Below are 25,009 nucleotides of genomic sequence, written 5' to 3' on the forward strand. Positions count from 1 at the left end.
TTCACAATCAGTCATACTACATTTCACGTTTCACAAAAAAGACGCGAAATTTCGAGGAAAATGTAATTTAATGCGGGCAAATCTATCTCCCCAGTGAGATATCCAACTTTTAATTTGATTTCAACTCGTCTTTGGCGAAGTGTTCTAAGATAAATTCAATTTTCTATAATCCAATCATGAGTTCGATGTGAAAATGAGTAACACAAATACAGTATATTCTAATTTAAGGAATGATACACGTCATGATTCATTAACAAATAAATTTGCCATCAGACTATTGAATTAACATCTATTTTGGCCTGCTCCAACAAATGTCAGTGAAAATAGGGGTAACACAAAACTTACTGCTGCTATGAAAAAACAAACTTTCTTCTGTAGTCCGGTCAAATTAGACCAAAAAATAAGAATAAAGCTACCTAAATTCCCACCAAGCTGAAAATCAGTGTAAGATTGTTTAAAATATGATTAAAAATAAAAATTTGAAAGTTCCCCATATTTCCCCTGTATGGAAAAAAATGTATTCAAGTCAAAGATAAAAAAATGAGTTTTTCGCCATTTTCATCAAAACGGTAAGTTTTATCATAAAAATACTTCAGAGAGAAATTGTAGATCATAAAATTATCTACAGAAAATGTATTCATACTTTTTCCTACGAATCACCGTTTTTGAGTTTTAAAGATTGAAAAAGTTGTAAAAGTTTTAATCGTCATAATATGCATGAGTACGCCACGTATATACATCTCTATAGTGGTCATATACAGCGTGACTCACGGTCGATAGTAGGTTAGACGTTTCTGGAAAACACAAAGCATGATTTTTCTGAAAATTTCACCTCTCACATTTCCTTACCTGGTCTATCGATCTAAAATATTTTTAGCATTGTGGCGTTGCCACTTCCATCAAAAAGTCCTAGCAACTTTATTTTTTCAAATGAACACCCCGTATATTAATACATTTTTGTAACCGCTCTGGTATTTTGATACTTTTTTGTAATTATTGTCCTATACCTATCTGTATCTGTTTTCGAGATAAAAAATAAATTGTGCTAAATATGGTCCAAAACATAGCCTTAATTGAAATTAAGTACATCAGTACTCTCAATTCATGAAAAGTTGATATTTTGATGATAGTTTGGACAAATTCGAAGTATTCGAATAACACCAAGAAATCGACTCTATATCATACAGGGCGTGCTGAAATTACTATTATTTCCATTGTGCATAATAGTAGTCAAAAGTTCATTTCTTCAAATAAAACCCCCTACATATTACTCGGTAAATTAGAAGATGGTGAAAAATGCTTCAAGATGATATATCATGTCCGTATACCTGAATCGTCAAGTTTTCTCAATAAAGTCGCTTCTTCTAGAAACATAATTTTTTTTAGAATTTGGATTTAGGTAGCAGTGGAATTATCAAGCTTATAGCAGTTCGGTTACTTTCATAAATAATTTACAGATAGTTATCAACGGTGTTACGAATCATCTTCCAAAATTAATGCAAATATCGATTATTCAAACGAAGTTTTTATGAAATTATTTATTATACACATGAACAAAGTGATCAAATCATTGTCAGAACCTGTAAAAAATTCAACCAAATGTATTCTGAATCAACACCAATGAACGAGAGGAAGTTTGTAAGGTTACAAAATAATTTCCTTAACTATGGCTCAAAGTTTCCAGGGAACAACTGTACCAAAAATCAGTCATTTCTAGGTAAAAAGTAAGATTTTGTGGGCTAAAACATGTGAAAGTACAGACAACAACAGAATAGGATGATTCAAAATAACAAAATTGTAAACAAAATATCACATTTTCACAATAAATGCTAAAAATGTTGTCCATTACATTCTGAACACTTCATAATGTGTTTTTGTACGCGACTTGTGGTTGCTTTTTCAATTTCCTGGGGATACAGATCTTCAATACTCCGCACTATTCGCCGTCGCAATTCTTCTTCGGTAGGCACTGGAGTACTGTATACCCTTTCTTTCAAAACACCCCATAAAAAAAGTCAAGTGGCGTGAGATCGGGTGATCTCGATGGCCAATCCCACGGCCCTAAACGCCTAAAGCAACGATCGTCGAAGAGTTCGTCAAGTTTCCTGGGAACTTCCTGGGTGGAATGAGCTGGCGCTCCATCCAGTTGAAACCACGAATTCCTATATTCCTCTAAAAGCAAAAGGATTATGATCAGTCCATAAATGTTTATTCCTTCTATTGAAAATACCATCCGTCGTAAATTTTGATTCGTCGCTCCAAATTATTTTTGACAAAAATTCCCGATCTTACTGTGTACGAATCGAAAGGGATTCACAAAAATGCATTCTACGTTCAAAGTCTTCTGCTTTCAGAGCTTGAACTTTGGTAAATCTATACGGATGCATTCTGTGATTTTTCAAAATTCGTTGTACTGAAGCATGTGATAAACCTAAATTTTTTTCTGCACTGCGAATGGAAGCTTCCGGATATGCATAAAAATATGTCAAAACGTTAACAGTATTGTCCTCATTTGAAGTAACAGGTTTTGGTAATGTTGAAGGCGCTTTTAACATGGAGCCATAGTTAAGGATTTTATTTTGTAATCTTACAAACTTCCTCTCGTTCATTGGTGTTACAAGTTCTGGCAATGATTTGATCACACTGTCCGTGTATAATAAATAATTTCATAAGAACTTCGTTTGAATAATCAATATTTGCATTCATTTTTGACGATTTTTTGAAACACGGTCAATAATCATTTATCAATTACTTATAAAAGTAACCGAACTGCTATAAGCTTGATGATTCCATTGCTACCTAAATCCAAATTCTAAAAAAAAATAATGTTTCTAGAAGAAGCGACTTTATTGAGAAAACTTGACGATTTAGGTATAGGGACATGATATATCATCTTGAAGCATTTTTCACCATCTTCCAACTTACCGAGTAATATACAGGGGGTTTCATTTGAAAAAATGTACTTTTGACTACTTTTATGCACAATGGAAATAATAGTAATTTTAGCACGCCCTGTATGATATGGAGTCGATTTCTTGCTGTTATTTGAATATTTCGAGTGTGTCCAAACTATCATCAAAATATCAACTTTTCATGAATTGAGAGTACTGATGTACTTAGTTTCAATTAAGGCTATGTTTTGGACCATATTTAGCACAATTTATTTTTTATCTCGAAAACAGATAGAAATAGGTATAGGACATTATCAACAAAAAAGTATTGAAATACTAGAGCGATTCCAAAAATGTATTGATATACGGGGTGTTCATTTGAAAAAATAAAGTTGCTAGGACTTTTTGATGGAAGTGGCAACGCCGCGAAGCTGAAAATATTTTAGATCGATAGAACAGGTAAGGAAATGTGAGAGGTGAAATTTTCAGAAAAATCATGCTTTGCGTTTTCCAGATACGTCCAACCTACCATCGACCGTGAGTCACGCTGTATGTTAAAATATTTTCCTATCGGTCAGTCCCTTAATTTATACGCCATTGTAACCTTGAGACATCTGTCCCCTGTTCAATTGTGTGCGTGGCTAGGGTCTCACACCTGCTATAATAAATAAAATACCGTTAGTTTTGAACGCCAGTCGGTAGTGACCTATATCGTGATATTTTGAGTTTTATAACAAAAATGTCAGAATATTGTTTTATTTGTACTTAAGTTTTATCTGAAAGTGAAGTTGCTACTGTTGAACATGGTTTGAAGATATTAATGAATGCAAGTATCGCAAGAGCAGATGCATTTTCGAAATATCTTAAAAATCAGAAATCTGTGACAATACATGGAAATTGGTAAAAATCACACTCGAAAGTCTTCTATTGCTACAGCCAATAAAATATAACGTGAACAAGAAGCCACTACATCCACAGTAAGTCCTCCTCGTACTAGATCACGTACCATTGCCTATTTTGTTGACAGGAATTGAATGAAGAGTATGAGAAAAGAAAATCCCCTGATTTTTGCCGTCGAATAAGCTGAGTAGGTACACTTCAATTTGAGGATTCAATTCTGGAAGTAGCTCGGACTCGGACTCGTGACGATACTACAGCAAAAGCTGTTCTTGCTCGATTCCAATTTGAATGATTGCTATTCTTTTTTCATGAAACCTTCCACTGGACTTGAAGTCGGTCGTCCTAAAGACGAAGTTACGAATCGGGCAATGGAGAAAATACTTACTTACATTGAAAATAGCGATGACTGTCAGTTCACTTTAAATTAATTATAGAATATTTGCAAAACTACGACTTTAGATAACAGAACGATTAAGCTACGACTAAAACTGAAGTATGGTGATGAACTTATAATCACTGAGAAATCAGGAGCATTAACATTCACATGCTTAGTAGATAATCATTATGATATTTTGAATCAAGCCTGGTACGAAAAATAAAATAATAAAGAAGAAGAACGATTCAGAGTCCTAGATGCAGCTGCAGCTATCATTCGCGAAGATATTTAAACCGCAGTTTACATGTACTCAGGATGAAGATGAAGAAGAACAAGAATAAGAATAAGAAGAACAAGACGGACAAGAACAAGAAGATCAAGAAGAAGAAGAATTTGAAAGTGACGACTCGCACCATTGAATTTCACAACTTAAATTGCTTTTTCCTTTTCAATCTCTGCTAATGTCCATTATTTTACGATAGTTTCAAATTAAACAGGATCACAACTGATCCGTGGAAAGGCCCACTGGGCAAACCACGTTGAAAAAATGCTAAGTACACTACCTCATAGGTGGCGAGCATATAATGACGATTACAACTTTTACAACTTTTCCAATCGTTATATCTCAAAAACGGTGACTCTTAGGAAAAAAAGTATTGATACATTTTTTGTAGATAATTCTATGATCTACAATTTTTTTGAAATATTTTTGTGATTAAACTTACCGTTTTGCTGAAAATCGCGAAAAATTCATTTTTTTCATCTTTGAACTTGAATAAATTTTTTTCAATACATAGGAAAGATGAGAAACTCTCAAATTTCATTTTAATTCATATTTTGAACAATCTTACTGATTTTCAGCTTGGTGGGAATTTAGGTAGCTTCGAATGTCTAAATTGACCGGACTATCTGGAAAAGTGCGTCTGATAAATAATAATAACTCCTTTTACAAATATTCTAGAGCCGAAAAAAACTTAAACCAAAAAAACCTTGTGGCCCAGATATGATTTCCTCTCATATAGTTAAAGGATGCATACAACTCTTGATCAAACCCTTAAAAATAATACCGGGTGTCCCACATTTTATGTGACAGGCAATATCTGGTTTGTTGAAGGAGATACACAAAAATGTTTCATACAAAAGTTTTAGGAGTTCATGAGAGCTATATTTTGGTATAATTCAAATATACAGGGTGTTTGGTGTAGGTGCTACAGACCAAAATTCCATTTTTTAAAATAGAACGCCCTGTATATCATTACATATTCAGATGCTACGTTGAATTCTGATATCATTTCATGTTTGGTTTTTGAAATTCGGTTACGGCGTTGTTGAGTTATTGCACTTTTCCTTAAATATAAAGTTTCAAAAAAACTTATTTACTCGTACACGAATCCAGTCTATATCTTTTATCAAATTGAACTAGACTACTACTGAATACAAACCATTATTCTCACCTCTACGATACGATATCGATATCAGTTGAATATAATATTGAAATTCTTGAGAATGTGACTAACTTGACGGTGAATTGCTTTATATTGCACAATTTCATCAAGTAGCTTATGCTTGTTGATGCCATAGTAACAAATGTTGTTGAATTGTATCTACTTGTCAGTTCGATTCAGTGATTCTTTGCAAAACAGTAACTGTGTTCTTTGTGCGAAAACTCCAGTATGCCTTTCGCGTTTAGTCCAAGTGATTGCATTGATATGTTATTAATTTTTGGGGAATGTCAGAAAAACTGGGTCATTTCCTTCTACTATAAAGCATCGTCATCATACGAGATCTGTTAGAACTGAAGATTTAGAGATCAATGTGTTGGCTTATATTATTATTCATCCACATGTTTCTATCCGTACTCTTGCAGAAGAAGTCGGTGTGAGTATATCTAATGTACAGAGAATTCTGAAAGAAAATAAATACCACCCATTCAAAATTCAGTTGGTATAAGGTTTGAAACCCACGGACTTTGAACGACGACTTGAATTCATTGCTTGTATTCAGGTAATATTACATGAAAGTCCTAACATATTCAGTCAAATTTTGTGGAGCGATGAATCGCGATTCCACAATAATGGAGTTGTGAATCGACATAACAGTCACTATTGGTCTCAAGAAAATCCCCACTGGGTCCGCGAAAGTAATTTTCAAACTACTTGGGGTATTAATGTATGGTGTGGATTGTTCAATGGCCGCATCATAGGACCTTACTTTTTCAATGAAAATCTCAATGGATTGCGATATTTACATTTTCTAGAAAATTATTTGATCAAGTTGATGGAAGATATTCCCATAGCAGAACGACAAGGAATTTGGTGGCAACAAGATGGTGCTCCTCCTCACAATTCACAGGTTGTTACTGAATATCTGGATAGAACGTACCCAAATAGATGGATTGGTAATAATGATTTTTTCCTATGGGGTTATTTGAAAGATATTGTTTTCACTACTCTCCCTTTGAATGTGGATGATCTGAAAATGAAAATTCGACTAGCGTGCAGTGATATTACGCCTGATATTATAAGAGCGACTTGTACGAGAGAAGTGATTCGACGTTTCGAAGCCTGTATAATATCTAATGGGCATCACTTTGAACAATTTTTATGACGTATTTCTAGGTTCCTACCATTCTTATGAAATGATTTATCAAGTTATATTATTTACATTGTTATTAATTAAAGATTTGTTTTCGAATACACCTGTTTCAATTTCTCAATTGTTTCATATTCAAAATGATTCCTGACTGAATTCCACAACTCAAAATTGAAACCATTACTTCGAACACCCAAAATTTTCACTAATTTTCATGTGATCTGATGCAGAGAGAATAATTTTATGAGATATTTTTGAAAATAATAGTAATTCTCAAGACTTTACATTTTAAGCAATAACTCAATAACGCCGTAACCGAATTTCAAAAACCAAACATGAAATGATATCAGAATTTAACGTAGCATCTGAATATGTAATGATATACAGGGCGTTCTATTTTAAAAAATGGAATTTTGGTCTGTAGCACCTACACCAAACACCCTGTATATTTAAAAATTATATCAAAATATAGCTCTCATGAACTCCTAAAACTTTTATATGAAACATTTTTGTGTATCTCCTTCAACAAACCAGATATTGCCTGTCACATAAAATGTGGGACACCCGGTATATAACTTAATCTTGCAAACTAGTACTTATCCCACACTATGGAAACGCTCTTAAGTTTGTCCAATATTTAAAAGTGGTATTAGGGAGAATATACTATCGGCCAGTGGCACTGATTTATGCACCCAGTAAGCTCTTCGAATCAATTATTCATGAACAAATTTTAAATCACGTTTATCCATGTCTAAGTGAAAAGCAACATGGGTTCTTATTTAAAAGGTCCACGATAACTAACCTAATATATTTTATACAAGAGGCAAATCAAGTTATCGAAAATAATAGTCAACTAGATATTATTTTCACGGATTTTAGTAAAACCTTCGACAAGGTTGATCATGAGGTTATCTTGAAAAAACTTAACACTTTTGGGCTGTCGGAACGACTCTTGAAGCTGTCAGCTTCGTATCTTATAGACAGGAAACAGTATGTAGTTTATAAGGGATGGAAATCAGAGGACTCCTTAACAAGATCTGGTGTACCCCAAGGGTCCAATCTGGGACCACTCTTCTTTTTATTACTAATAGATGATCTATCAGAGGTAGTTCAGGACTCGCAATGTGCACTATTCGCGGATGATTTTAAATTATTCAAGGAAATCAAAAGTCGAGACGATGTGATTTTGCTACAAAATGACATAGATGGAGTTTACGAGTGGTCCCTGTCAAACCGCCTCATATTTAATGTTGACAAATGCTTTAGTGTGTCAATTACTAGGAAAAAACTACGGAATGATTTTCAGTATAAGAAAAACAATGTATATTTAGCCAAGAGGACGGAATATAGAGATTTGGGAGTTACGCTGGATGAAAAACTCACTTTTGATCAACATATGATCGACATTATAAACAGAGCATATAGAATGATTGGCTTCATTATTAGGAATTCATTCAAATTCACAAAAATATCCACATTACTAACACTTTATAATGCATTTGTCCGTAGTATACTGGAATATGGTGCAATAATATGGTCTCCTTATCATTCAGGTCATGAAAATGAAATTGAAAAGGTGCAGAAAAAATTCTTAAGATTTCTATATTACAAAAAACATGGTGAATATATTTTCAATCTTAGTTGTCATACTTTCTTGAATGAATTTAAATTCACAACTTTTGAATTTGGAAGAAAACTTGCATTTCTATTATTTTTCTATAAGCTATTGCATAATAAAGTAGATAATCCACACTTGTTATCAAAAATTTATCTGAACTGCGGTACATACTTCAATAATACAAGGAAAGATATATTTGTTTTGCCTAAACCTCGAACCAATCTAGGTTTAAATTCCCCACCATACAATATGTGTTCTCTAGCAAATTGTTTGAGGAATATAGATTTCTTTGTCAAATGTAATGTAAAAACTTTAAAAAAAATGTTGAAATTGAGCTGTCATCCTTAGAAATTATTACTAATTGTAACTGAGAGTCAATCTGAATGAAAAAGTCCATTTGTCATTTTCCACTGAACGTGTCTTTGAATTTGACTTTGATTCAGGTAATTTGGGGTAACTTTACTTTCAGTCATTGTATTATATTGAGAATGTTTATTTAATTACTTTTTGATATTGTAATCGATTATTGGAACTGCTTGTTCTGTAGATTACTTAATAAATAAAATAAATACAATTATTCTGGCTATTATGTGTTATGAATTACTTTTATTCTTCCGACAAAAGAAACCAACACTTACAAAAGTATCTCCACACTTGGTTATACCCTACTGAAGAAGGTCAAATAACTGAATTTGTTCCTGAAAATTGCCTCAATGCGCAGTTTTCCATTGAAGTGAAATAAAAAAGGCTCAGAGTGTTTATTTTATCATTGAAGTTCAATATAGAGTGAACTAAATTGGACACTTTTGAAACGAAACTCCTGATTTCAAACTGGATAGATGAAAACTGATTGGTATGTCTGAGAGTCAAATTTTATGACACAGTTGATGGTGAAAACCGCATATCGATATCTATCATAGTAGTTGAGTTACAGCATGTTTTTCGATAATGTGCATTTTCGAAATTTTGGCAAAATTCACGGCAAGCCGTTTCTCATAAGAAACCGTTTCATCGAAATATTGAAAAAATATTTTACCGACCGGAACAAAATTAATTTCCATACTCATTGCAACACCGAAACAACTGTTAATTTTTTATGAAAAAATTGCACTTGATAAACAGGTAGAATTTAGATTATTTCACACACTTGCTGAATTGTTGTCTGACAGTTGCTTATTGATATTTACTGTCAACGTGACAGTATTGTTGGAAAATCTTGTAGTATTGACCCCCAGACTTGTTATCATTGCGTTTGTTGTTTTTGGTATTGTTGTTCCTTGTATCACTGTTGTTCCTGTTGTTTCTGCCATGTTTTTGTCCCATTGTGTCCATTGTTCCTGTGTTTGTGCTGGATATTGTTCCTGTGTTCCAGTTCTTTTCTGTACATGAGTTCCTGTCTATATTTTGATATTTCTAAAGTTCTCATTTCAACTGACATCAGCTCATTTTGAGCTGATGTCAAAGTTCAACATGACACATATGTCACTTCAAGAAAAAATTAAAGTTGTTTTAAACATTGGCGGAGGCGCGAGGTCTCACCCCTAGTTTATAATAATGCAAGGTAAGATAAGATATCCATTTTTTGACGTTCACGAAAAAGTAGAGTATGAATAATTGCCATAGTGATTATAGGTTTTAGTAATTTTTGGGTTAACAGGAATGCATAAGCAAATATTGACATTCCATTTCCATATTCTTGACATAATCTTGAAATAATAGTATATTATGCAACGATCATGTAATGATGGTTATTAAGACACGAGCATTAACCGGGATACGAAACGAGCCGAAAGCGAGTTTTGTTTGGTATATGCGAGTGTATTAATAACCATTACATGAGAGTTGCATACGCTATTTTTTCTAAACCCGATAAATAATGAAAAACTATAAATATTTTATTTGTATTGAACACATTTACAGTAATTAACTCATATTTTAAAAAAAACACAATCTTAATGGTATTATCATGAATATATGAAAACTATAAAGATTATAATTATATTTATATTGAATATAACAACTGTAATTGATCTTATCTTTTAAAAATATTGGAGTCGATGGTATTCCTTCTATATCGCTGTTTTCAGATATTTTGATAATATAGGTAGGTAATATGAAAACTGATTTTGACAAATAAAGCAATTAGTTACTTAGGTTAGAATCTAGGACAAACAAAAGAACAGGATTCTTGATTGAAAAATTATGGGTTTCTATTGGTTGATAATCTGTATCGTTATGAAAAATCTGTATCATAATGGATATCATTATGAAACGGATTATGGTCATATAAGTGTATTGTTAGAGTACGGGTGTAGAAAAATAATAACTTTCATTTCTATAATATTATGGAAGACGCATATTTCATATCATTAATAGAACAATACCCAATAATTTATGATAGAAATGATAAAAAAATTTATAAACAAATTAATGAAGGAGAAGGCATGGTAGGTGACTGCCAAAATAGTGGGGCTACCAGAGGAGCAATGTCAAAGGCGATTTAAGTTTTAAGAAACAGATACACAACACAAAAAAAAAATAAGTGGCTGATTCCAAAAATTCTGGTGCCGAAGCAACTGATAGAAGAGAATAACCTTCATTCAGGGCAATGTTATTTTTGGATGACCACATACAACCCAGAATAATGTATAAGTATATTAAATACTGATAAGAATTGTAATTTTGAAGTTGACTTATTTGTAGGACCTGAAGTAATGTACCCAATACAGGCGCTAGTTCGCAGATGAGCTGTGCATCGATTAGCAGAAGTGTAATTGAAAACGACGAAACAACTCGGGATCCACTCCCCATTATTGTTGATTCCCATGTTAGTGAAGCACAAGAAAATGAAAGCTCTCGGTTAGAAACTGAAGTGATAGAAAATTCCAAAGGTGTAAAACCACTCAAATCTTTCAAAAACACGTATTCAAAATCAAAAAAAAATGGGAAGAAGATATTGTGGAAGCTGTTACAAAAATTACTAATTCAATTACTACCCAGCCAAATGAACAAACCGATTCAGACCTAACCTTTGGGGATTATGTAGGTTAAGCTTTGAAAGACGTTAACAAATAGGAAAATAAAGGCGAAAACAAACTACACAACTTATAAATGACTCCTTATGTAATGAGTGAATAGGTTTTCAACTAATAATTTTTGTTACAAACTTTCTGATAGGCAATTTTTGGATTCTTATGATGTTTTATCTTTTTCCCAATATGGAATATTCCATATTTTCGGTGATAGATAAATTTCAAATTTTCCTGATACACAATATGTTTGAAATTTTTATATGATTTTTAAATTTTTTCTTATTTTTTTTGTGACAGGTACTGCAGTTTTGTTTTGATTATTTTGTGACAATAAGAATTTGAGTTTCTCATGTATTATTCATTTACTTGCCACCAACCTAGAAAGTAGATACAATATTTTTTGTTCATGGGAATGTAAAAAAACAATTGGGAAAATCAAAATAACTATTTCAAGATCAAAGTAATAGAAATATCATTTGAAAATAAATTATAACTGAAAGACTAGAGCTCAGTTGGAACTGAAAAGTGTAAATTTTTTATTTGTAATACAATACTCTACAGGACATAGCCCAATTACAGAGCAGAAAATAACAGAGTATAAATAAATACATCACAAACAAGTGACTATAAAGACTACACATTTTATATTTATTATAGGAGACAAAACAATTATTTCAGGAAGTGGGATTTTATATTTGACAATTTGCAACTGAATATATCTGAATTCTCTAGAACATTTGTGCGAGATTTTTTTATATAGAAAGTACTCGGGTGTCTGGAACAGATTCTAGGAATGCAAATACTAAACTTTTCCAGTAATTTTGAGTAGTCAACTATGCTTTTGATAATTTTATAGGTTAGTGCAATTCACGTCTTTTTTCGAGACTGCAAAAGTTATGCTTTTGTAGCAATTCAGAGTGGGTTGTTCCTATTGGAGCATGAATGTCATCGGTTTTTAGGCTTAGCAGTTTGAAAAATCGTCGTTGAATTGCTTGTATTCTATCAATGTGATATTGATAAAAGGGGCTCCACACAACTGACGCGTATTCTAACTTTGATCTTATGAAAGCATAAAATAGAGTTTTTATGGTCGAAGTTTCTTTGAATCACTACCGTTACGTGCAATTAATCCGTACAAACGACAGGAGGAGGTTACAACATCATCGATATGCCTATTAAATGATAGTGCAGGGTCAAATGTGACACCAAGATCAGTAAATGTTTCTGTTCTCATCAGGGAAACGTTTTCTATTGAATAATCAAAGATCAAGATATTCGCTTTCAAACTGTAGGACATGACCTTACATTTATCCAGGTTCAGTGACAAGTTATTTCGATAACACACACAATCATTTATGTTCTCAACGAGGTAGTATAGTTTCAGACCTCGGCATATAAAAGAAAATACAAATCTATAACATCTGCAATATCATTAATGAATATTTTGAAGAGCAACGGTCCCAGATTTGAACCTTTTGGAACACCGAAAGAAGCACTATATTCGGTAAATTTGAAACCATTGAGCTGAACATATTGTTTTCTATCCCGTAGATAGAAGTGAAAGAGTGCAATCAAGGATGGAGATAATCAAAAGGCTACTAGTTTGTTCAGTAGAATGTCATGGTCAAGCCTGTCAAAGGCCTTAGAAAATTATGTGTAAATAACATCAGTTTGGGCCCTATGGTGATACTTTACATAGTAAAGGAAACAGAATTTGTAAATCGCATCAGTGACGAGTCCCAATCGAACCTCTTAGGATATGGGTGTATTTCCTAGTCAGCTCTCCTGTTTCAGTAAGAAAGTAATCTGTTAACTGATTTCTCATTTCTTGAGCGTATTTTGCTGAATTATTTGTAGATAGACGGCCTACTGATTTTATTTCATCTTATATACCCCTCCAGTTCCCAGGCAGTAAAGTACCTTCTGAATTTTCTCTATCTGTAAATTCACTTGGTGCATATAGTTTGTTTTCTGTCAATAACTCTGTTTTTTTTTCAAAAATTTGTGGAGAACTGCACTATTATCTAGTTCATTCGGTATGACTTTTCAATATTTGCCAACGAGCAACCAGAATTCCGAAAGCATTTTCAATAGTGATTCGAACTCTTGATACTTGTGTATACAAAAAATTGATCCTCATCATCTTCATTCTTTTGAATAACTGAAATTGCCCCTGAGTCTTTCTGCTTCTCAGAATGGGTCTAACATTAAACCTCCTCCTTTTCCGTTCCTTTCTCTTGAGTAAAAGATACACACTTACTATTGATACGATCGCGGCAATTTTTGTATTTATATCCATAAAAAAAATCAAATTTCACAATGTGACGTTTAAGTTTATCTGGTGACTTTACCTTTACACTATTCGGATATATCCGTCAAATTTCGTAGTATGGCGCTTTCTAATTGGTCAGAGGTAAGAACGCAACGCAGAAAGTTGAAAATAGCCAAATTGTTACCTTGCCTTACCGACGTTACCTTACCTTACTTTTCATCTAGAACGCAAGGGTGTTTTCTCCTTCAACTTTCTTATCTTACCTCGTTTCCTTGTGTTCTTATAAACTAGGGGTTACCGTGCGCGATTTTACAATCTCTATACCAATATAGTCCCGATGGTGACTAAACTTGATCCGTTTTTGTTTGCAAAATATTAGATACAAAACATAACCTATCACAGTGCAAAAATGCACCTTATTGGCGTAGAATTAGTAAGTCGAATTTAAAATTAAATAATTAATAAATGCCTACATTGTTTCGGTCATTTAAGTACATAGACGCTGCATTTGAAATGAAGACACCCATAAATTCGCAATTTGAAGGGGTATTCGAATTCTTGATTAGTTGTAAAGGTTGATGAGATTTATTATCATTTTGTAAACTTTTTACATTTTGATAAACGTTGGTAAACAAATTTTAAATACAAATACATATCAACAAAAAAATCAGACTAAATAAGTATAAAACTGAAAAATTATCCTCTTTTAATGTTAATGGACATTGGTAATTTGATGTTTTTTGCACTAGATTTATTTCTTCCTATGATAAGGCTAATGTTGTGAGGTTTTCGTTTTTTTTTCTTCTTTCTTCTTCAAGTTTGGTTAGCCTTTCAGACTGTATACGATTATTCCCTTTAAGCCCCCTATCTTTGTTTGAAGGTGATTGACAATGTTTCATGATGAATTTCACAAGTTCGGACTTCCATTATCTACTATATGAAATGATTGGAAATCCCTGAAACGAATAAAAAGAAGAATTAGAAATGAATAGCTGAAAATAACAATTATATTAAGCAAAATAAACCTGAAATGAAATAATAGTGAAATAAAATACTAGTGAAATAGAACAATTGAACAAAAATAAATAAAAATAAAGAAACGAAAAAAGAAAATAAAAATGAAAAGTTGAGAGATTCCAAGTCACGTTAGTTCACGACGTTTCGATTGTTAGCATCTACAATCGTCTTCGGGTGATGACTGGACTGATTCCTTCGAAAGATGACTATTTATAGGTCGTTCGAGTACTTTCACTTATCCCCGCTTTCCATTTTCCGCTTCAGTGGTTCCGTGGGAGATGACCGTTTGGCGGGAGTTGGCTGAATACGTTGTTGGATAATATGTATGCGGCTTCCTTGAATTTTCTTCTAAACCAATGTTCCTCTCTGTGCAAGATCTCAGTTTGGGACCACTCGATGTTGTGTTGATGGGTCCAAACATGGTCTGATATTCCTGATTTGCTGGTTTCCCCCCGTTGTGAGTGTTTCTTGTGCTCGGCAATGCGAACATTCAATGGCCTACTGGCTGATGGAAGGTCTCACACTGTTGATGTGTTTCAGGAAGGCATCTAGTTCAGTGTTCCCATGGTTACATATTATGAAGGTATCGTCAACATATCTCAACCAGACTCGAGGTTTCTAGTTCAGTGTTCCCATGGTTACATATTATGAAGGTATCGTCAACATATCTCAACCAGACTCGAGGTTTCTTGTGGGCTTCTTCAATGGCCAGAGTTTCAAACCATATTTAAGCAGTGGTGACCTTCCATCACTTTCACAATGTAGAATAAAATCCACAAAGAATTGCCATTCTTAGACGTTTTGGTGAAGAGGACCGACACTAAGTGGGAAACATCTGTATATCGAAAACCCACTCATACGGGACAGTATCTGAACCACGAATCCAACCACCATCAATCAACTAAAAGAGGAATCATCAAGACTATATTAGACCGCGCTTCGGGCTCTGTAACACGAAGGAAGGTCTCGAGAAGGAACTAGACATCATCAAAAATGATCTTCAACGGAATGGCTAATCCAAAGCTCTCTACAGGCACTCACATTTTCTCATTCTCAGATATAGTTATACACGATGAAACTCATAATTACTATACAAAAGTGTATAGAGAGGCAATAGAAATGCAAAAACACTGGAATAATTTCAATATAACAAAGAGACAATGAACATCAATAAAATCTGACTACCTCTCCTTAAAGGTACACAAACAAAGTCAGGTGATTCGATTAAGAGAAACAAAGCCACGCCTACTAATAATAATGTTAAATCATAGTCAAATACCAGCATCATGGTTAATGCGTTCGGAACAAAAGAAACAATTCGAACACCAATGCGGGCTCTGCAACCGATACCTCATGCCTTTGGTAATGTCTTACGCACTAGTAGACGAAACTTCAGACTTGAAAACCTACAGAACCCGGCCAAAAAAAAAACAGGAGAAAAGCTTTCACACCGGTAAACATTCTTGTTTACATACGTTAAAGAAACGTCTATGAGGCACACCATCATAATGAAGTTTCTACAATATATTCAAGGCGTATTCAAGGCCTGTATGAGCTATGATATGGCGAAAGACATGTCGCGGTTTTGTAGAGTGTTCGGTGAAAACCTAACAATGAAGTGTTAACATCAAATTCTATCACATATATTTTTTTCTTATCAGTCAGTGGGCTATGCTTGAAGACAGGCAGTAAAAAAATCTAAAGAAATGAACTTTGAATGTTCAAGCCAGTCTCGAATATACCTACACAATAGGTTGAACGGACAGACGCCTATCAGAAAACAACTAATCCAGTGGCTAATAGTACGAATGGCGTTGGATTATATCCGACAGGCGTCAGTGCAGGAATCTTCACAGAAAATATCCTGCATATGCAACTGGCAATACAACTGAAAGAGTAGACCTTCAATTTTGGAACGGCACACTTGCACACCAGTTTCGGGCTCCTTAGCCACTCGTCAGTGCAAGATAGTGGCCATTATCGACCTAAAGTCAATGATATTCCATAATTGAAAATCGAAGTTATTTCAGAGTATTTTATTCCTCGTCCTAAGATGGAGCGAACATCAAGAATGTCACTCCATCTAGTGGACGAAGTACTAACCAACTGCATTTTCGAAATTTGCCCGATTCCTCTGAAAAAGAAAGAAAAACTTCATTATTAGGCAGTGGGCTATGCTTGAAGACAGATAGTGAACAAATCTAAACCCAACTAGCAAAGTTGTTTTATAATTTCATGATGCTGCAACAGTTTCATTTTATTGGTATTTTATAATTACTTCCAAAATGCTAATTGATTATATTAGAGTACCCATGAACACAATACAGTTGTAGGCAATAAAAGTGTTATATACATTTGTCATAGAAACGTTCATGAAATAAAATTAAAAAACAGTTATGAAATAGTCAGGAAATTATCACGAAAAAGTTTTTACAACTAACTTATAAAACTTATTTTCCAATAAAACTGAATTGTTATGTACCAGTTTTATAGCACTTTCCATGATATAGATTTCCATGATAGTTATAAAACTATTTCAAGCTTATTTCATAACTGTTTCCTGTAGCTTTATTGAAATTAATAGTGTTTGAAATCCTTTCAAACACTATTTTATTTCCATTACCATATTGTCACGTCAATGATAATTTTTCAACTATTTTATAGTATGGCATACTTACTATAATTCCAAAACACTAATATAACTGTTATAGAATCAAATTTCTCTCGAAAATATATATTTGCTGCCACCAAGAATGAAATACAGCATTTAAGAACAACCAGCTGATACCGATTCCTGAACACAGCTTTGAAAAATTCTTCACAATTTCAGTTATGTTCAGTAAGGATATTTTTTCAGTTATTTAAGTGGGATACCATCGATATCGTGGTGGAAATCAATAATAATAATAATAAACGTCTTTATTACTAAAACCACTGAAAAAATAACAATATTGAGTTCTAACGCAACGAAGACGAAGAAATGACTGGGTGTTCCATAAAATAACTTTCTGAAAGCTTTTTGAGTCGCCCTGTATGTTGGAAATACTAAAAAAAATAGGAATGGGAAAATATATATATAATGATATATATAATAAAAAAATAAATAAAATGGTTAAAACCCGTCGTTCAGCCTTTATAATCGATGAAAAAAACTTTTTAGCTGAAACATCTCGTTAGATAATATTTATCCAAACTATATGTGAGAAATAATTTATTCAAACACTTTTGTAGGAACCTGTAGCTTCAAAAGTAGTTCTAATCTGCCGCAATACCATCACTCCTAGAACTAAATGTTTCTTAACCGTTTTATAGGGGTAACAGAGTAGCTAAAAAACGTTGAAATGCTTGCTACTGATACCAAAAATTATTTTATAGAACGACTCCATTTTAAATGACAGCAATCCGGGATACTGAAATTAGATGAGTTCAAAATATGAAATACCGCATATATAATGATATTGACAGCTGAAAAGTACATTGATATTATAACATCATATTATTTGGAACCAAGTGAGTTGAGTTTGCGACTAGAAAATCAATACGTTTACAGAGTGAATTTTTGTATAATTAATAATTTTTCCGAAAACATTTATAAATGAGTAGCGCGCTTAAATTTTGCTAATAATGAGCTATATATTTGTCAATAAAATTTCATTTGCAGTAAAAATATCAATCTTCGAAACAAAAACAATGCATTTAACAGTTTTATGAGTGTAAAAGTGAAATTCCAAAATGGCTTCAAACTTTATATTTGTTAGTTTTTAGTTGGCGACATGTCTATTATATTTTTCTAGTGTCCAATACAAAATTACTTCTGGCGCCTTCAAGAAAACAATTTTAACACTTTTTTATTTTATTGTTATCGTTTTCAGCTGTATTATATTTTATAACGCCTACTTGGAACTACTAAAAAACTCTTATAAAATTGTCTTCTGATTATTTTATCGCCAAAATATGTTGCAAAAGTGCAGTAAGAGAAGTCTTTACAAAACTACTTTTTAAGAGTGTTAGAAAAATTTTATAGTAACTGCCAAAGTGTTTATGAAACCGTTTTGTAGTGTTTGTAAAAGGCCCTACAAAATATTGATAAAAACTATAATGTTTCACAAAACGGTGCCAATTTCCTATTTATAGCTGTTTTATGAACACATTGAAAATATTTCTGGGAGAAATGCAGTTTTATAATTTGTTCCTCCGAAATGTTTTCGCAACTATTATAAAATACAAAATTGCTTGTTGGGAAGAAATGAACTTCAAATGTTCAAGCCCGTCTCTGACAAAAATCCTCATTTCAGAAACATTATTTTGATCAAACCCTCTGGAGAATGTATTTGAATGTCTTCGTCTGAAGTATTGAAAATGGTTGTTTCGAAAAGATTCGCAAAAAAATTATTTTACTTTGAAATGAAGTTATCAAACTGCTCTTATGAAACTGAGAAATTTGACAAAACCTTCAATAGTACAATTCGTTGAAGAGAATCAATCAGAAAAACATTCTCAAAAAAGACTGATGAAACGTGGATCGCCAAGTCCGTTTTATAAAAAAAAATCCTTAGCCGGGATGGATGGCTTTTCGGTATGAAAAGCTTTTCATAATCACTGAGATTCGGAATAATTTTTCAAAGATATTTGAATTTCACAATCCGTACGTAGTTCAATAACACCACTACAGAAAATGTAATTAGTGCTGTCTGATTTTGGATCCTGAATGTTTAGTGTCGGGCTCTGATTTCATCTAATAGGCACATCATTTCAATTTGGACTATGATAAAAAAATTCTACCCACATAGCAATAGATATTCCAGGTATATTTCATGAATATACATTTAAGGATATTGTATTATGCTATGAATATGCCATGGATATATATATCTTCTGGAGAATATTCCCTGGAAGTGCTCCTGGCGAACCTTTGATATATTTTAAGAATATTCCTTGGGAATATTCTTAGAATATCTTATAATATTCTTAGAATATCTAAGGTATATTCTATTAAGAATATTCCAGGAATAGAACCCGAGGAATATTCATAAAATATTCAGGATATTCTTAGTTTATTGTAGGAATATACAATAGAGAAACACCATAGAATATTCTTTAAATATATTTTATGAATATTCTAGGAATATTTGGAATATTCCAAGAATGTGACGAGTAACCGCTATTAGGCATGTATATATTGCATTTTGATACAAGATTCACACAAGTAATAAAACACATAATATTCATAAACAAATATATTTTAAAAACAATATACACTGAAATATTTGGCGTTTCAACCAATATTAAAAATGAAAAATCTAATTCAAAATATTTATTCACTGAATAAAATATTCCTGAATACTGTCATATTACAAATATTAAAAATGTATTCAAATTAGGATGTTCCTACTCTCAAACAAATGTATACTAAAAAATATACTAAAATTAACAACTCTGTGAATTCATCAGCACTAATTAAAAAATAATAAATATATCATTTCATTGAAAAAGAAAAAGTGTATTACATCAAGAAATAGGTTAGGTTAGGTTTCTCACTTAGAAAAATAAACCCACAAATGAAGTATTTAAAATGAGTGGTATGATGGGTTCTTCAATGAATTTCACTTACTTAAAGTTATTCAAACTTTGCTCACCAGAATAGTTTTCCTTATATTTGTCCAACAATGCATCAGCCAGTGTTTCAATAGTAATACCTGGAACAAAATGTACATTAACGTTCATTATCACTATTTGAAAGTGGCACAATAAAACTGGAATAAAAATCAAATAGATAGTTTTCGCATAGGTTACTCATGAACATTTACAACATTTTATGACTTGGAGAGCAACTTGCATTGTCTTGTTGAAAAGTAATCATTACGTTTTCAGTTTACTATCGATACTATTGCATTTTACTTACTTTTCTTGAAGACTGAATAGATGCAACTCTCCTGTTTGAAGATCCACAATCAAACTATTCGCTGTACTGCAAATTGGACAACCCCAAATTATAAATGGTACACTGAACGTGACAGAATTATACTTTGATAATAACACCAACACATCATGCATTACACACGCGAACCTGCCACGTCAACCGCCATGTTGAATCAAATGTCGAATTTAACGCAAACGCAAATGTACCATGCATTAAGGGACAGCCGCTTTCACAGAGCTTATTCGACTGTCGCGCGCTACACTTCAATTGACCAATGAGAAACGTTTACTCCAACTATTCACTTCCCCATTTCTCTGTTTCCAGGATTTTTCGCTTTGTAATTAAATAATTTCAAATACAAAAAGACAAATAGGATGAGAATTAACCAATTTATTGATGCAATTGGTTCATTTATTGGCCCATTCAAATTTTTTTGTCGTTTCCAACAGTTGCTGTTGGAGCAATTCATCCAGAATCTTTGCGTTGAGTTCAAAAACTGGTTAACACTATCAGGGTTATATACATTAGGTTATGCATTCGATTAAGATCTTCAAATATTTTTGTTTTTAATAATATTGAATTATTTGAATACGTTATTATAAAATAATTCAAAATTCCATTGTATAGAATATTCCAAAATATACCGTGGGGACATATTCTAAGAATATACCATATGGTATATTCGATCGACAATATTCTTAGAATATTCAAGGGAGAATAATCCATTTATAGACATTCTATGCACATTCTTTCGGGAATAATCCTGCCATATTCATTCAAGCATATTCTATGAATATTCTAAAGGTATGTATATATTCCAAGAATATTCTATGAATATTTGGAATATATACGTTCGTTTTATGATATACAGGGAATATTCCAAGAATATCTAGTGCTGTGTGGGTAGTGGTAGGTACTTGAGACTTTCTGGTATTCCCATTTTTATAAATAATCAAGTAGTTCGTGAAAAATTGATAATTTGTAATAAAACACTAATGAACTGAGTCACCTCAATTTTCTAAAATAAAAAAAATCCTATTGTGAAATTGAAACGTTCAAACACGGTATGATTCGGTGATTGTCTATCAGAGACCAACTACTTTCCCGGCTAATATCGTGATAGGTTCTGAATTATATACGACACACATTTATGCATTTATCCTCATAAAGGATAGTTTTCAATGGATAGTCTGCATGAATATCTGTTGAGTTCTATTCAATCAGTTTAATCGAAACATATATTTAACGATAGAAATGAAAAATATTTCGAGATATTGATTTGCTATTGGAAAATATAGAATGCTAGTTCAGGAGTTCGTCAATTTCTCTTATTCTTTTTCATTGCACTTTTTCAATCTTTCGAGATGAACTCTGTTCAATCTCTGAAATAACTATTTCCAGAGTTAATTTTATCAAATGTTATCACAAAGATCAAAAATCATTTATAGAAGCTTTTTTTCAGGTCTATTCAAACTACAAGAATTGGTCAAGGCTCCTGCGGCCACAAGAATAGAAATGTACATCCGACAAGCTAGTCCCGCTACATATCGACAAGTTTTAAGGGAAGTCAGACAAAAGGAAATTCATAAGATGATTGTAGATACAAATCCACGAAATATCAATAAATTTTTCAGAGCGGTGAGTATATACATTTTTGTAATAACTTGAATGTTCATGTATCTGCGAGATACCGAATAATTTATAGAATTCATAGTTCTAATTCTATTCCAATCTTAATGAATAATCCAGTCATTTAAGCTTAAATTAGGTAAGAATCTCGGAATTCGAGATACCCAGCTGTAAGTCTGTGAATACTTGTACCTACATATGGTAGGGTGTAAGCAACTATTAAATTTCAAGGTCAAAGTTCACAAAAATCGGTTTTTTGCGATTTTTTTTGGAAATATCTCATTTCCTATGGGTTTTTTGCTATTTGCATTTTCATCAATATTGTAGAATACAAAATTCTCTACAAATTTTGTTTGAAAAAATGTTTTATACGGTGAACCGTTTTCGAAATAGAGGGTGGAGAGCGCGCGGTCACAGCATCACTTCGGGTTAACCGGTGCCTCCGGTCGAAAACGAGCCATATATAGTTGATGAACTATCGATAAATCAATGATTATAAATATTTGTCAATTTTTATTAACTATTATATTATATTTTATAATTTTCTCCATGCATTAAATCTATATCTATTCAATAATACTGATAACCGTTTACTAAAATTAAAAAATAATTAAGAGAAAAACTTAAATCATAATATAATTACATTCCCATTTACACTAATGACATTTCAAATGTCATTTTAATTGGGCGTACACTGTCTTACGAACAAGAAATTTTCTTTAAAAAAGTTGGGAAAGGTATTGTAAAAACGGAGATATACTCGACTAAAAGTTTTGCTAATTATCCTCATTCTAAAAAACATATTTTATTTCTGCACGCATTAAGTGGCTGTGACACAACTTCTGCGCTTTTTAAAAAGGAAAAAAAATCATTTTTAAAAGTTCTTGAGAAACTGACAAATTTGGATGAACTAGCTGCAGCATTTGAGGAAGAAAATTGTTCGGCCCAGAGATTATTAGAGAGTGGAACTCAAACCTTATTGGCAGTCTATAATGCTCCGAAATCTGTGAAAAGTCTCGATCATCTTCGTTATATGCATTACGTCGAGTCTACAAAACTTAATAAACCTGTGCAGCTTTCAAATATTCCACCAACAAGTGCAGCTGCTCATCAACATTTCAACCGTGTATATTATCAAGTTCAAACTTGGTTAGGACATGATTTGGAACCCCAGGTATGGGGTTGGACAATGCGAAACGATTTTCTGGAGCCTTACATGACAATTTTACCACCTGCTCCAGAAGATTTGCTAAATACAATTTTCTGCAACTGCAAGAGTGGTTGTGGTTCGCGATGCGTATGCAGGAAAGCGGGCTTGCAATGCTCTTTAGCTTGTGGCCAATGTAATGGGCAAGCTTGTCTCAATGCTCTACCATATCAGAGCGACATTAACGAAGATGGAACCTTTAACCCCGAAGTCATGGAAGAACTTGAGACAAATGTCGTTGAAGGCGATAATGAAGACCAGTTTGAAATTAACCAGCAGCCAGAAGACGACGATGAAGAGGAAGAAGATGATTAAAATTATAAATGGTAGTTTTTGTACCGTTTATTCCATTTCTTTACTTTCAATAAAAATAAATGTATTCAATGATATTTTTTAATAAAAAGATTAATTCATAATTTATTTGTTTTTTTTTTTTCATCATGTAAGAAGTTATAAATATTAATTAGGTTAAAATTCAAATATAATTCCTATATTTTCATTAACAATTCTGCAATTACATGGGCAGGTAAGTGTTGTTAAATAAATTAATACTGAATAAAAAGTGGATAAGTTAGGAAAAAAATGATAAAATATAATATAATAGTTAATAAAAATTGACAAATATTTATAATCATTGATTTATCAATAGTTCATCAACTATATATGGCGCGTTTTCAACCGGAGGCACCGGTTGACCCGAAGTGATGCTGTGACCGCGTGCTCTCCACCCTCTATCTCGAAAATGGTTCACCGTATAAAAAATTTTTTCAAACAAAATTTGTAGAGAATTTTGTATTCTACAATATTGATAATAAATACAAATAGCAAAAATCTTATAGGAAATGAGATATTTCCAAAAAAAGCGCAAAAAACCTATTTTTGTGACCTTTGACCTTGAAATTTAATAGTTACTTACACCCTACCATATGTAGGTTTTGAGACAACTTCTAGGGTGTCAATATACAAGTATTTGCAGACTTACAGCTGGGTATCTCGAATTCCGAGGTGAACTTACTACAATGACTGGACTAGAATGGGAATTTGAAAAAAAGAAATACTTCGCTCGTCTCTGCCAACAGATTCATCAATGAAAAGATTATGAAGGATGTATGTTTAACGATTTTTCTGTTTCGTTGAATTCAATTGAATGTGTTGAAGAACTTGGTGGAAAAGAGTTTTTCTGTCAAATTATCTACAAGAACAATTCGTTCAAGCCAGTCTCTGATTACCTACACTGTAGGATAATGTACTGACACCTATCAGGAAACAACGACATCTGACATTTGTCAGTGCAGGATTCTTCACTGAAGTTATTCCTATCCATTCTTATTTATTCCCCATTATTATAGTACCGGCAATATCAAAAACTGTAGAAAAGGCAGCCTATAGTCAGATATACTCTTAAGTTTCTGATAATAACATCCTGCCTGAACACCAATCTGATATTCGGAAACATCACAGTACATCTAGTGCTCTGTTGAAAATGACCGACGATATTTTTTTAGCCACCGATAATGAAACGGTCACTCTTTTCTTGTCTCTCGATTACAGTAAG

At 32.7% G+C, this 25,009-nt stretch overlaps 1 protein-coding gene and 1 long non-coding RNA gene across 2 annotated transcripts in view; one reads left to right on the forward strand and one right to left on the reverse strand.

Annotated features, from left to right (window-relative positions):
- The window catches only part of LOC111516189 (glutamate receptor ionotropic, kainate 2), a 213,017-nt gene that overhangs the window by 49,676 nt on the left and 138,332 nt on the right, over positions 1 to 25,009 (forward strand). Inside the window, exon 4 of the mRNA XM_074186656.1 lies at positions 22,081 to 22,256. Coding sequence (XP_074042757.1) covers positions 22,081 to 22,256 — 176 coding nt within the window. The remainder of the gene's footprint in view (positions 1 to 22,080; positions 22,257 to 25,009) is intronic.
- Positions 19,998 to 21,522, reverse strand: LOC141487551 (uncharacterized). Its single transcript, XR_012468436.1, has 2 exons — positions 20,601 to 21,522; positions 19,998 to 20,394 (listed from the first exon to the last, which is right to left on the reverse strand). It is a non-coding gene; the product is annotated as an uncharacterized lncRNA (long non-coding RNA).

Source organism: Leptinotarsa decemlineata, unplaced genomic scaffold (assembly GCF_025532065.1).
Source record: "Leptinotarsa decemlineata unplaced genomic scaffold, Ldec_3_MD MMD2_P_RNA_scaffold_4, whole genome shotgun sequence".
Classification (NCBI taxonomy): Eukaryota; Metazoa; Arthropoda; class Insecta; order Coleoptera; family Chrysomelidae; genus Leptinotarsa; species Leptinotarsa decemlineata.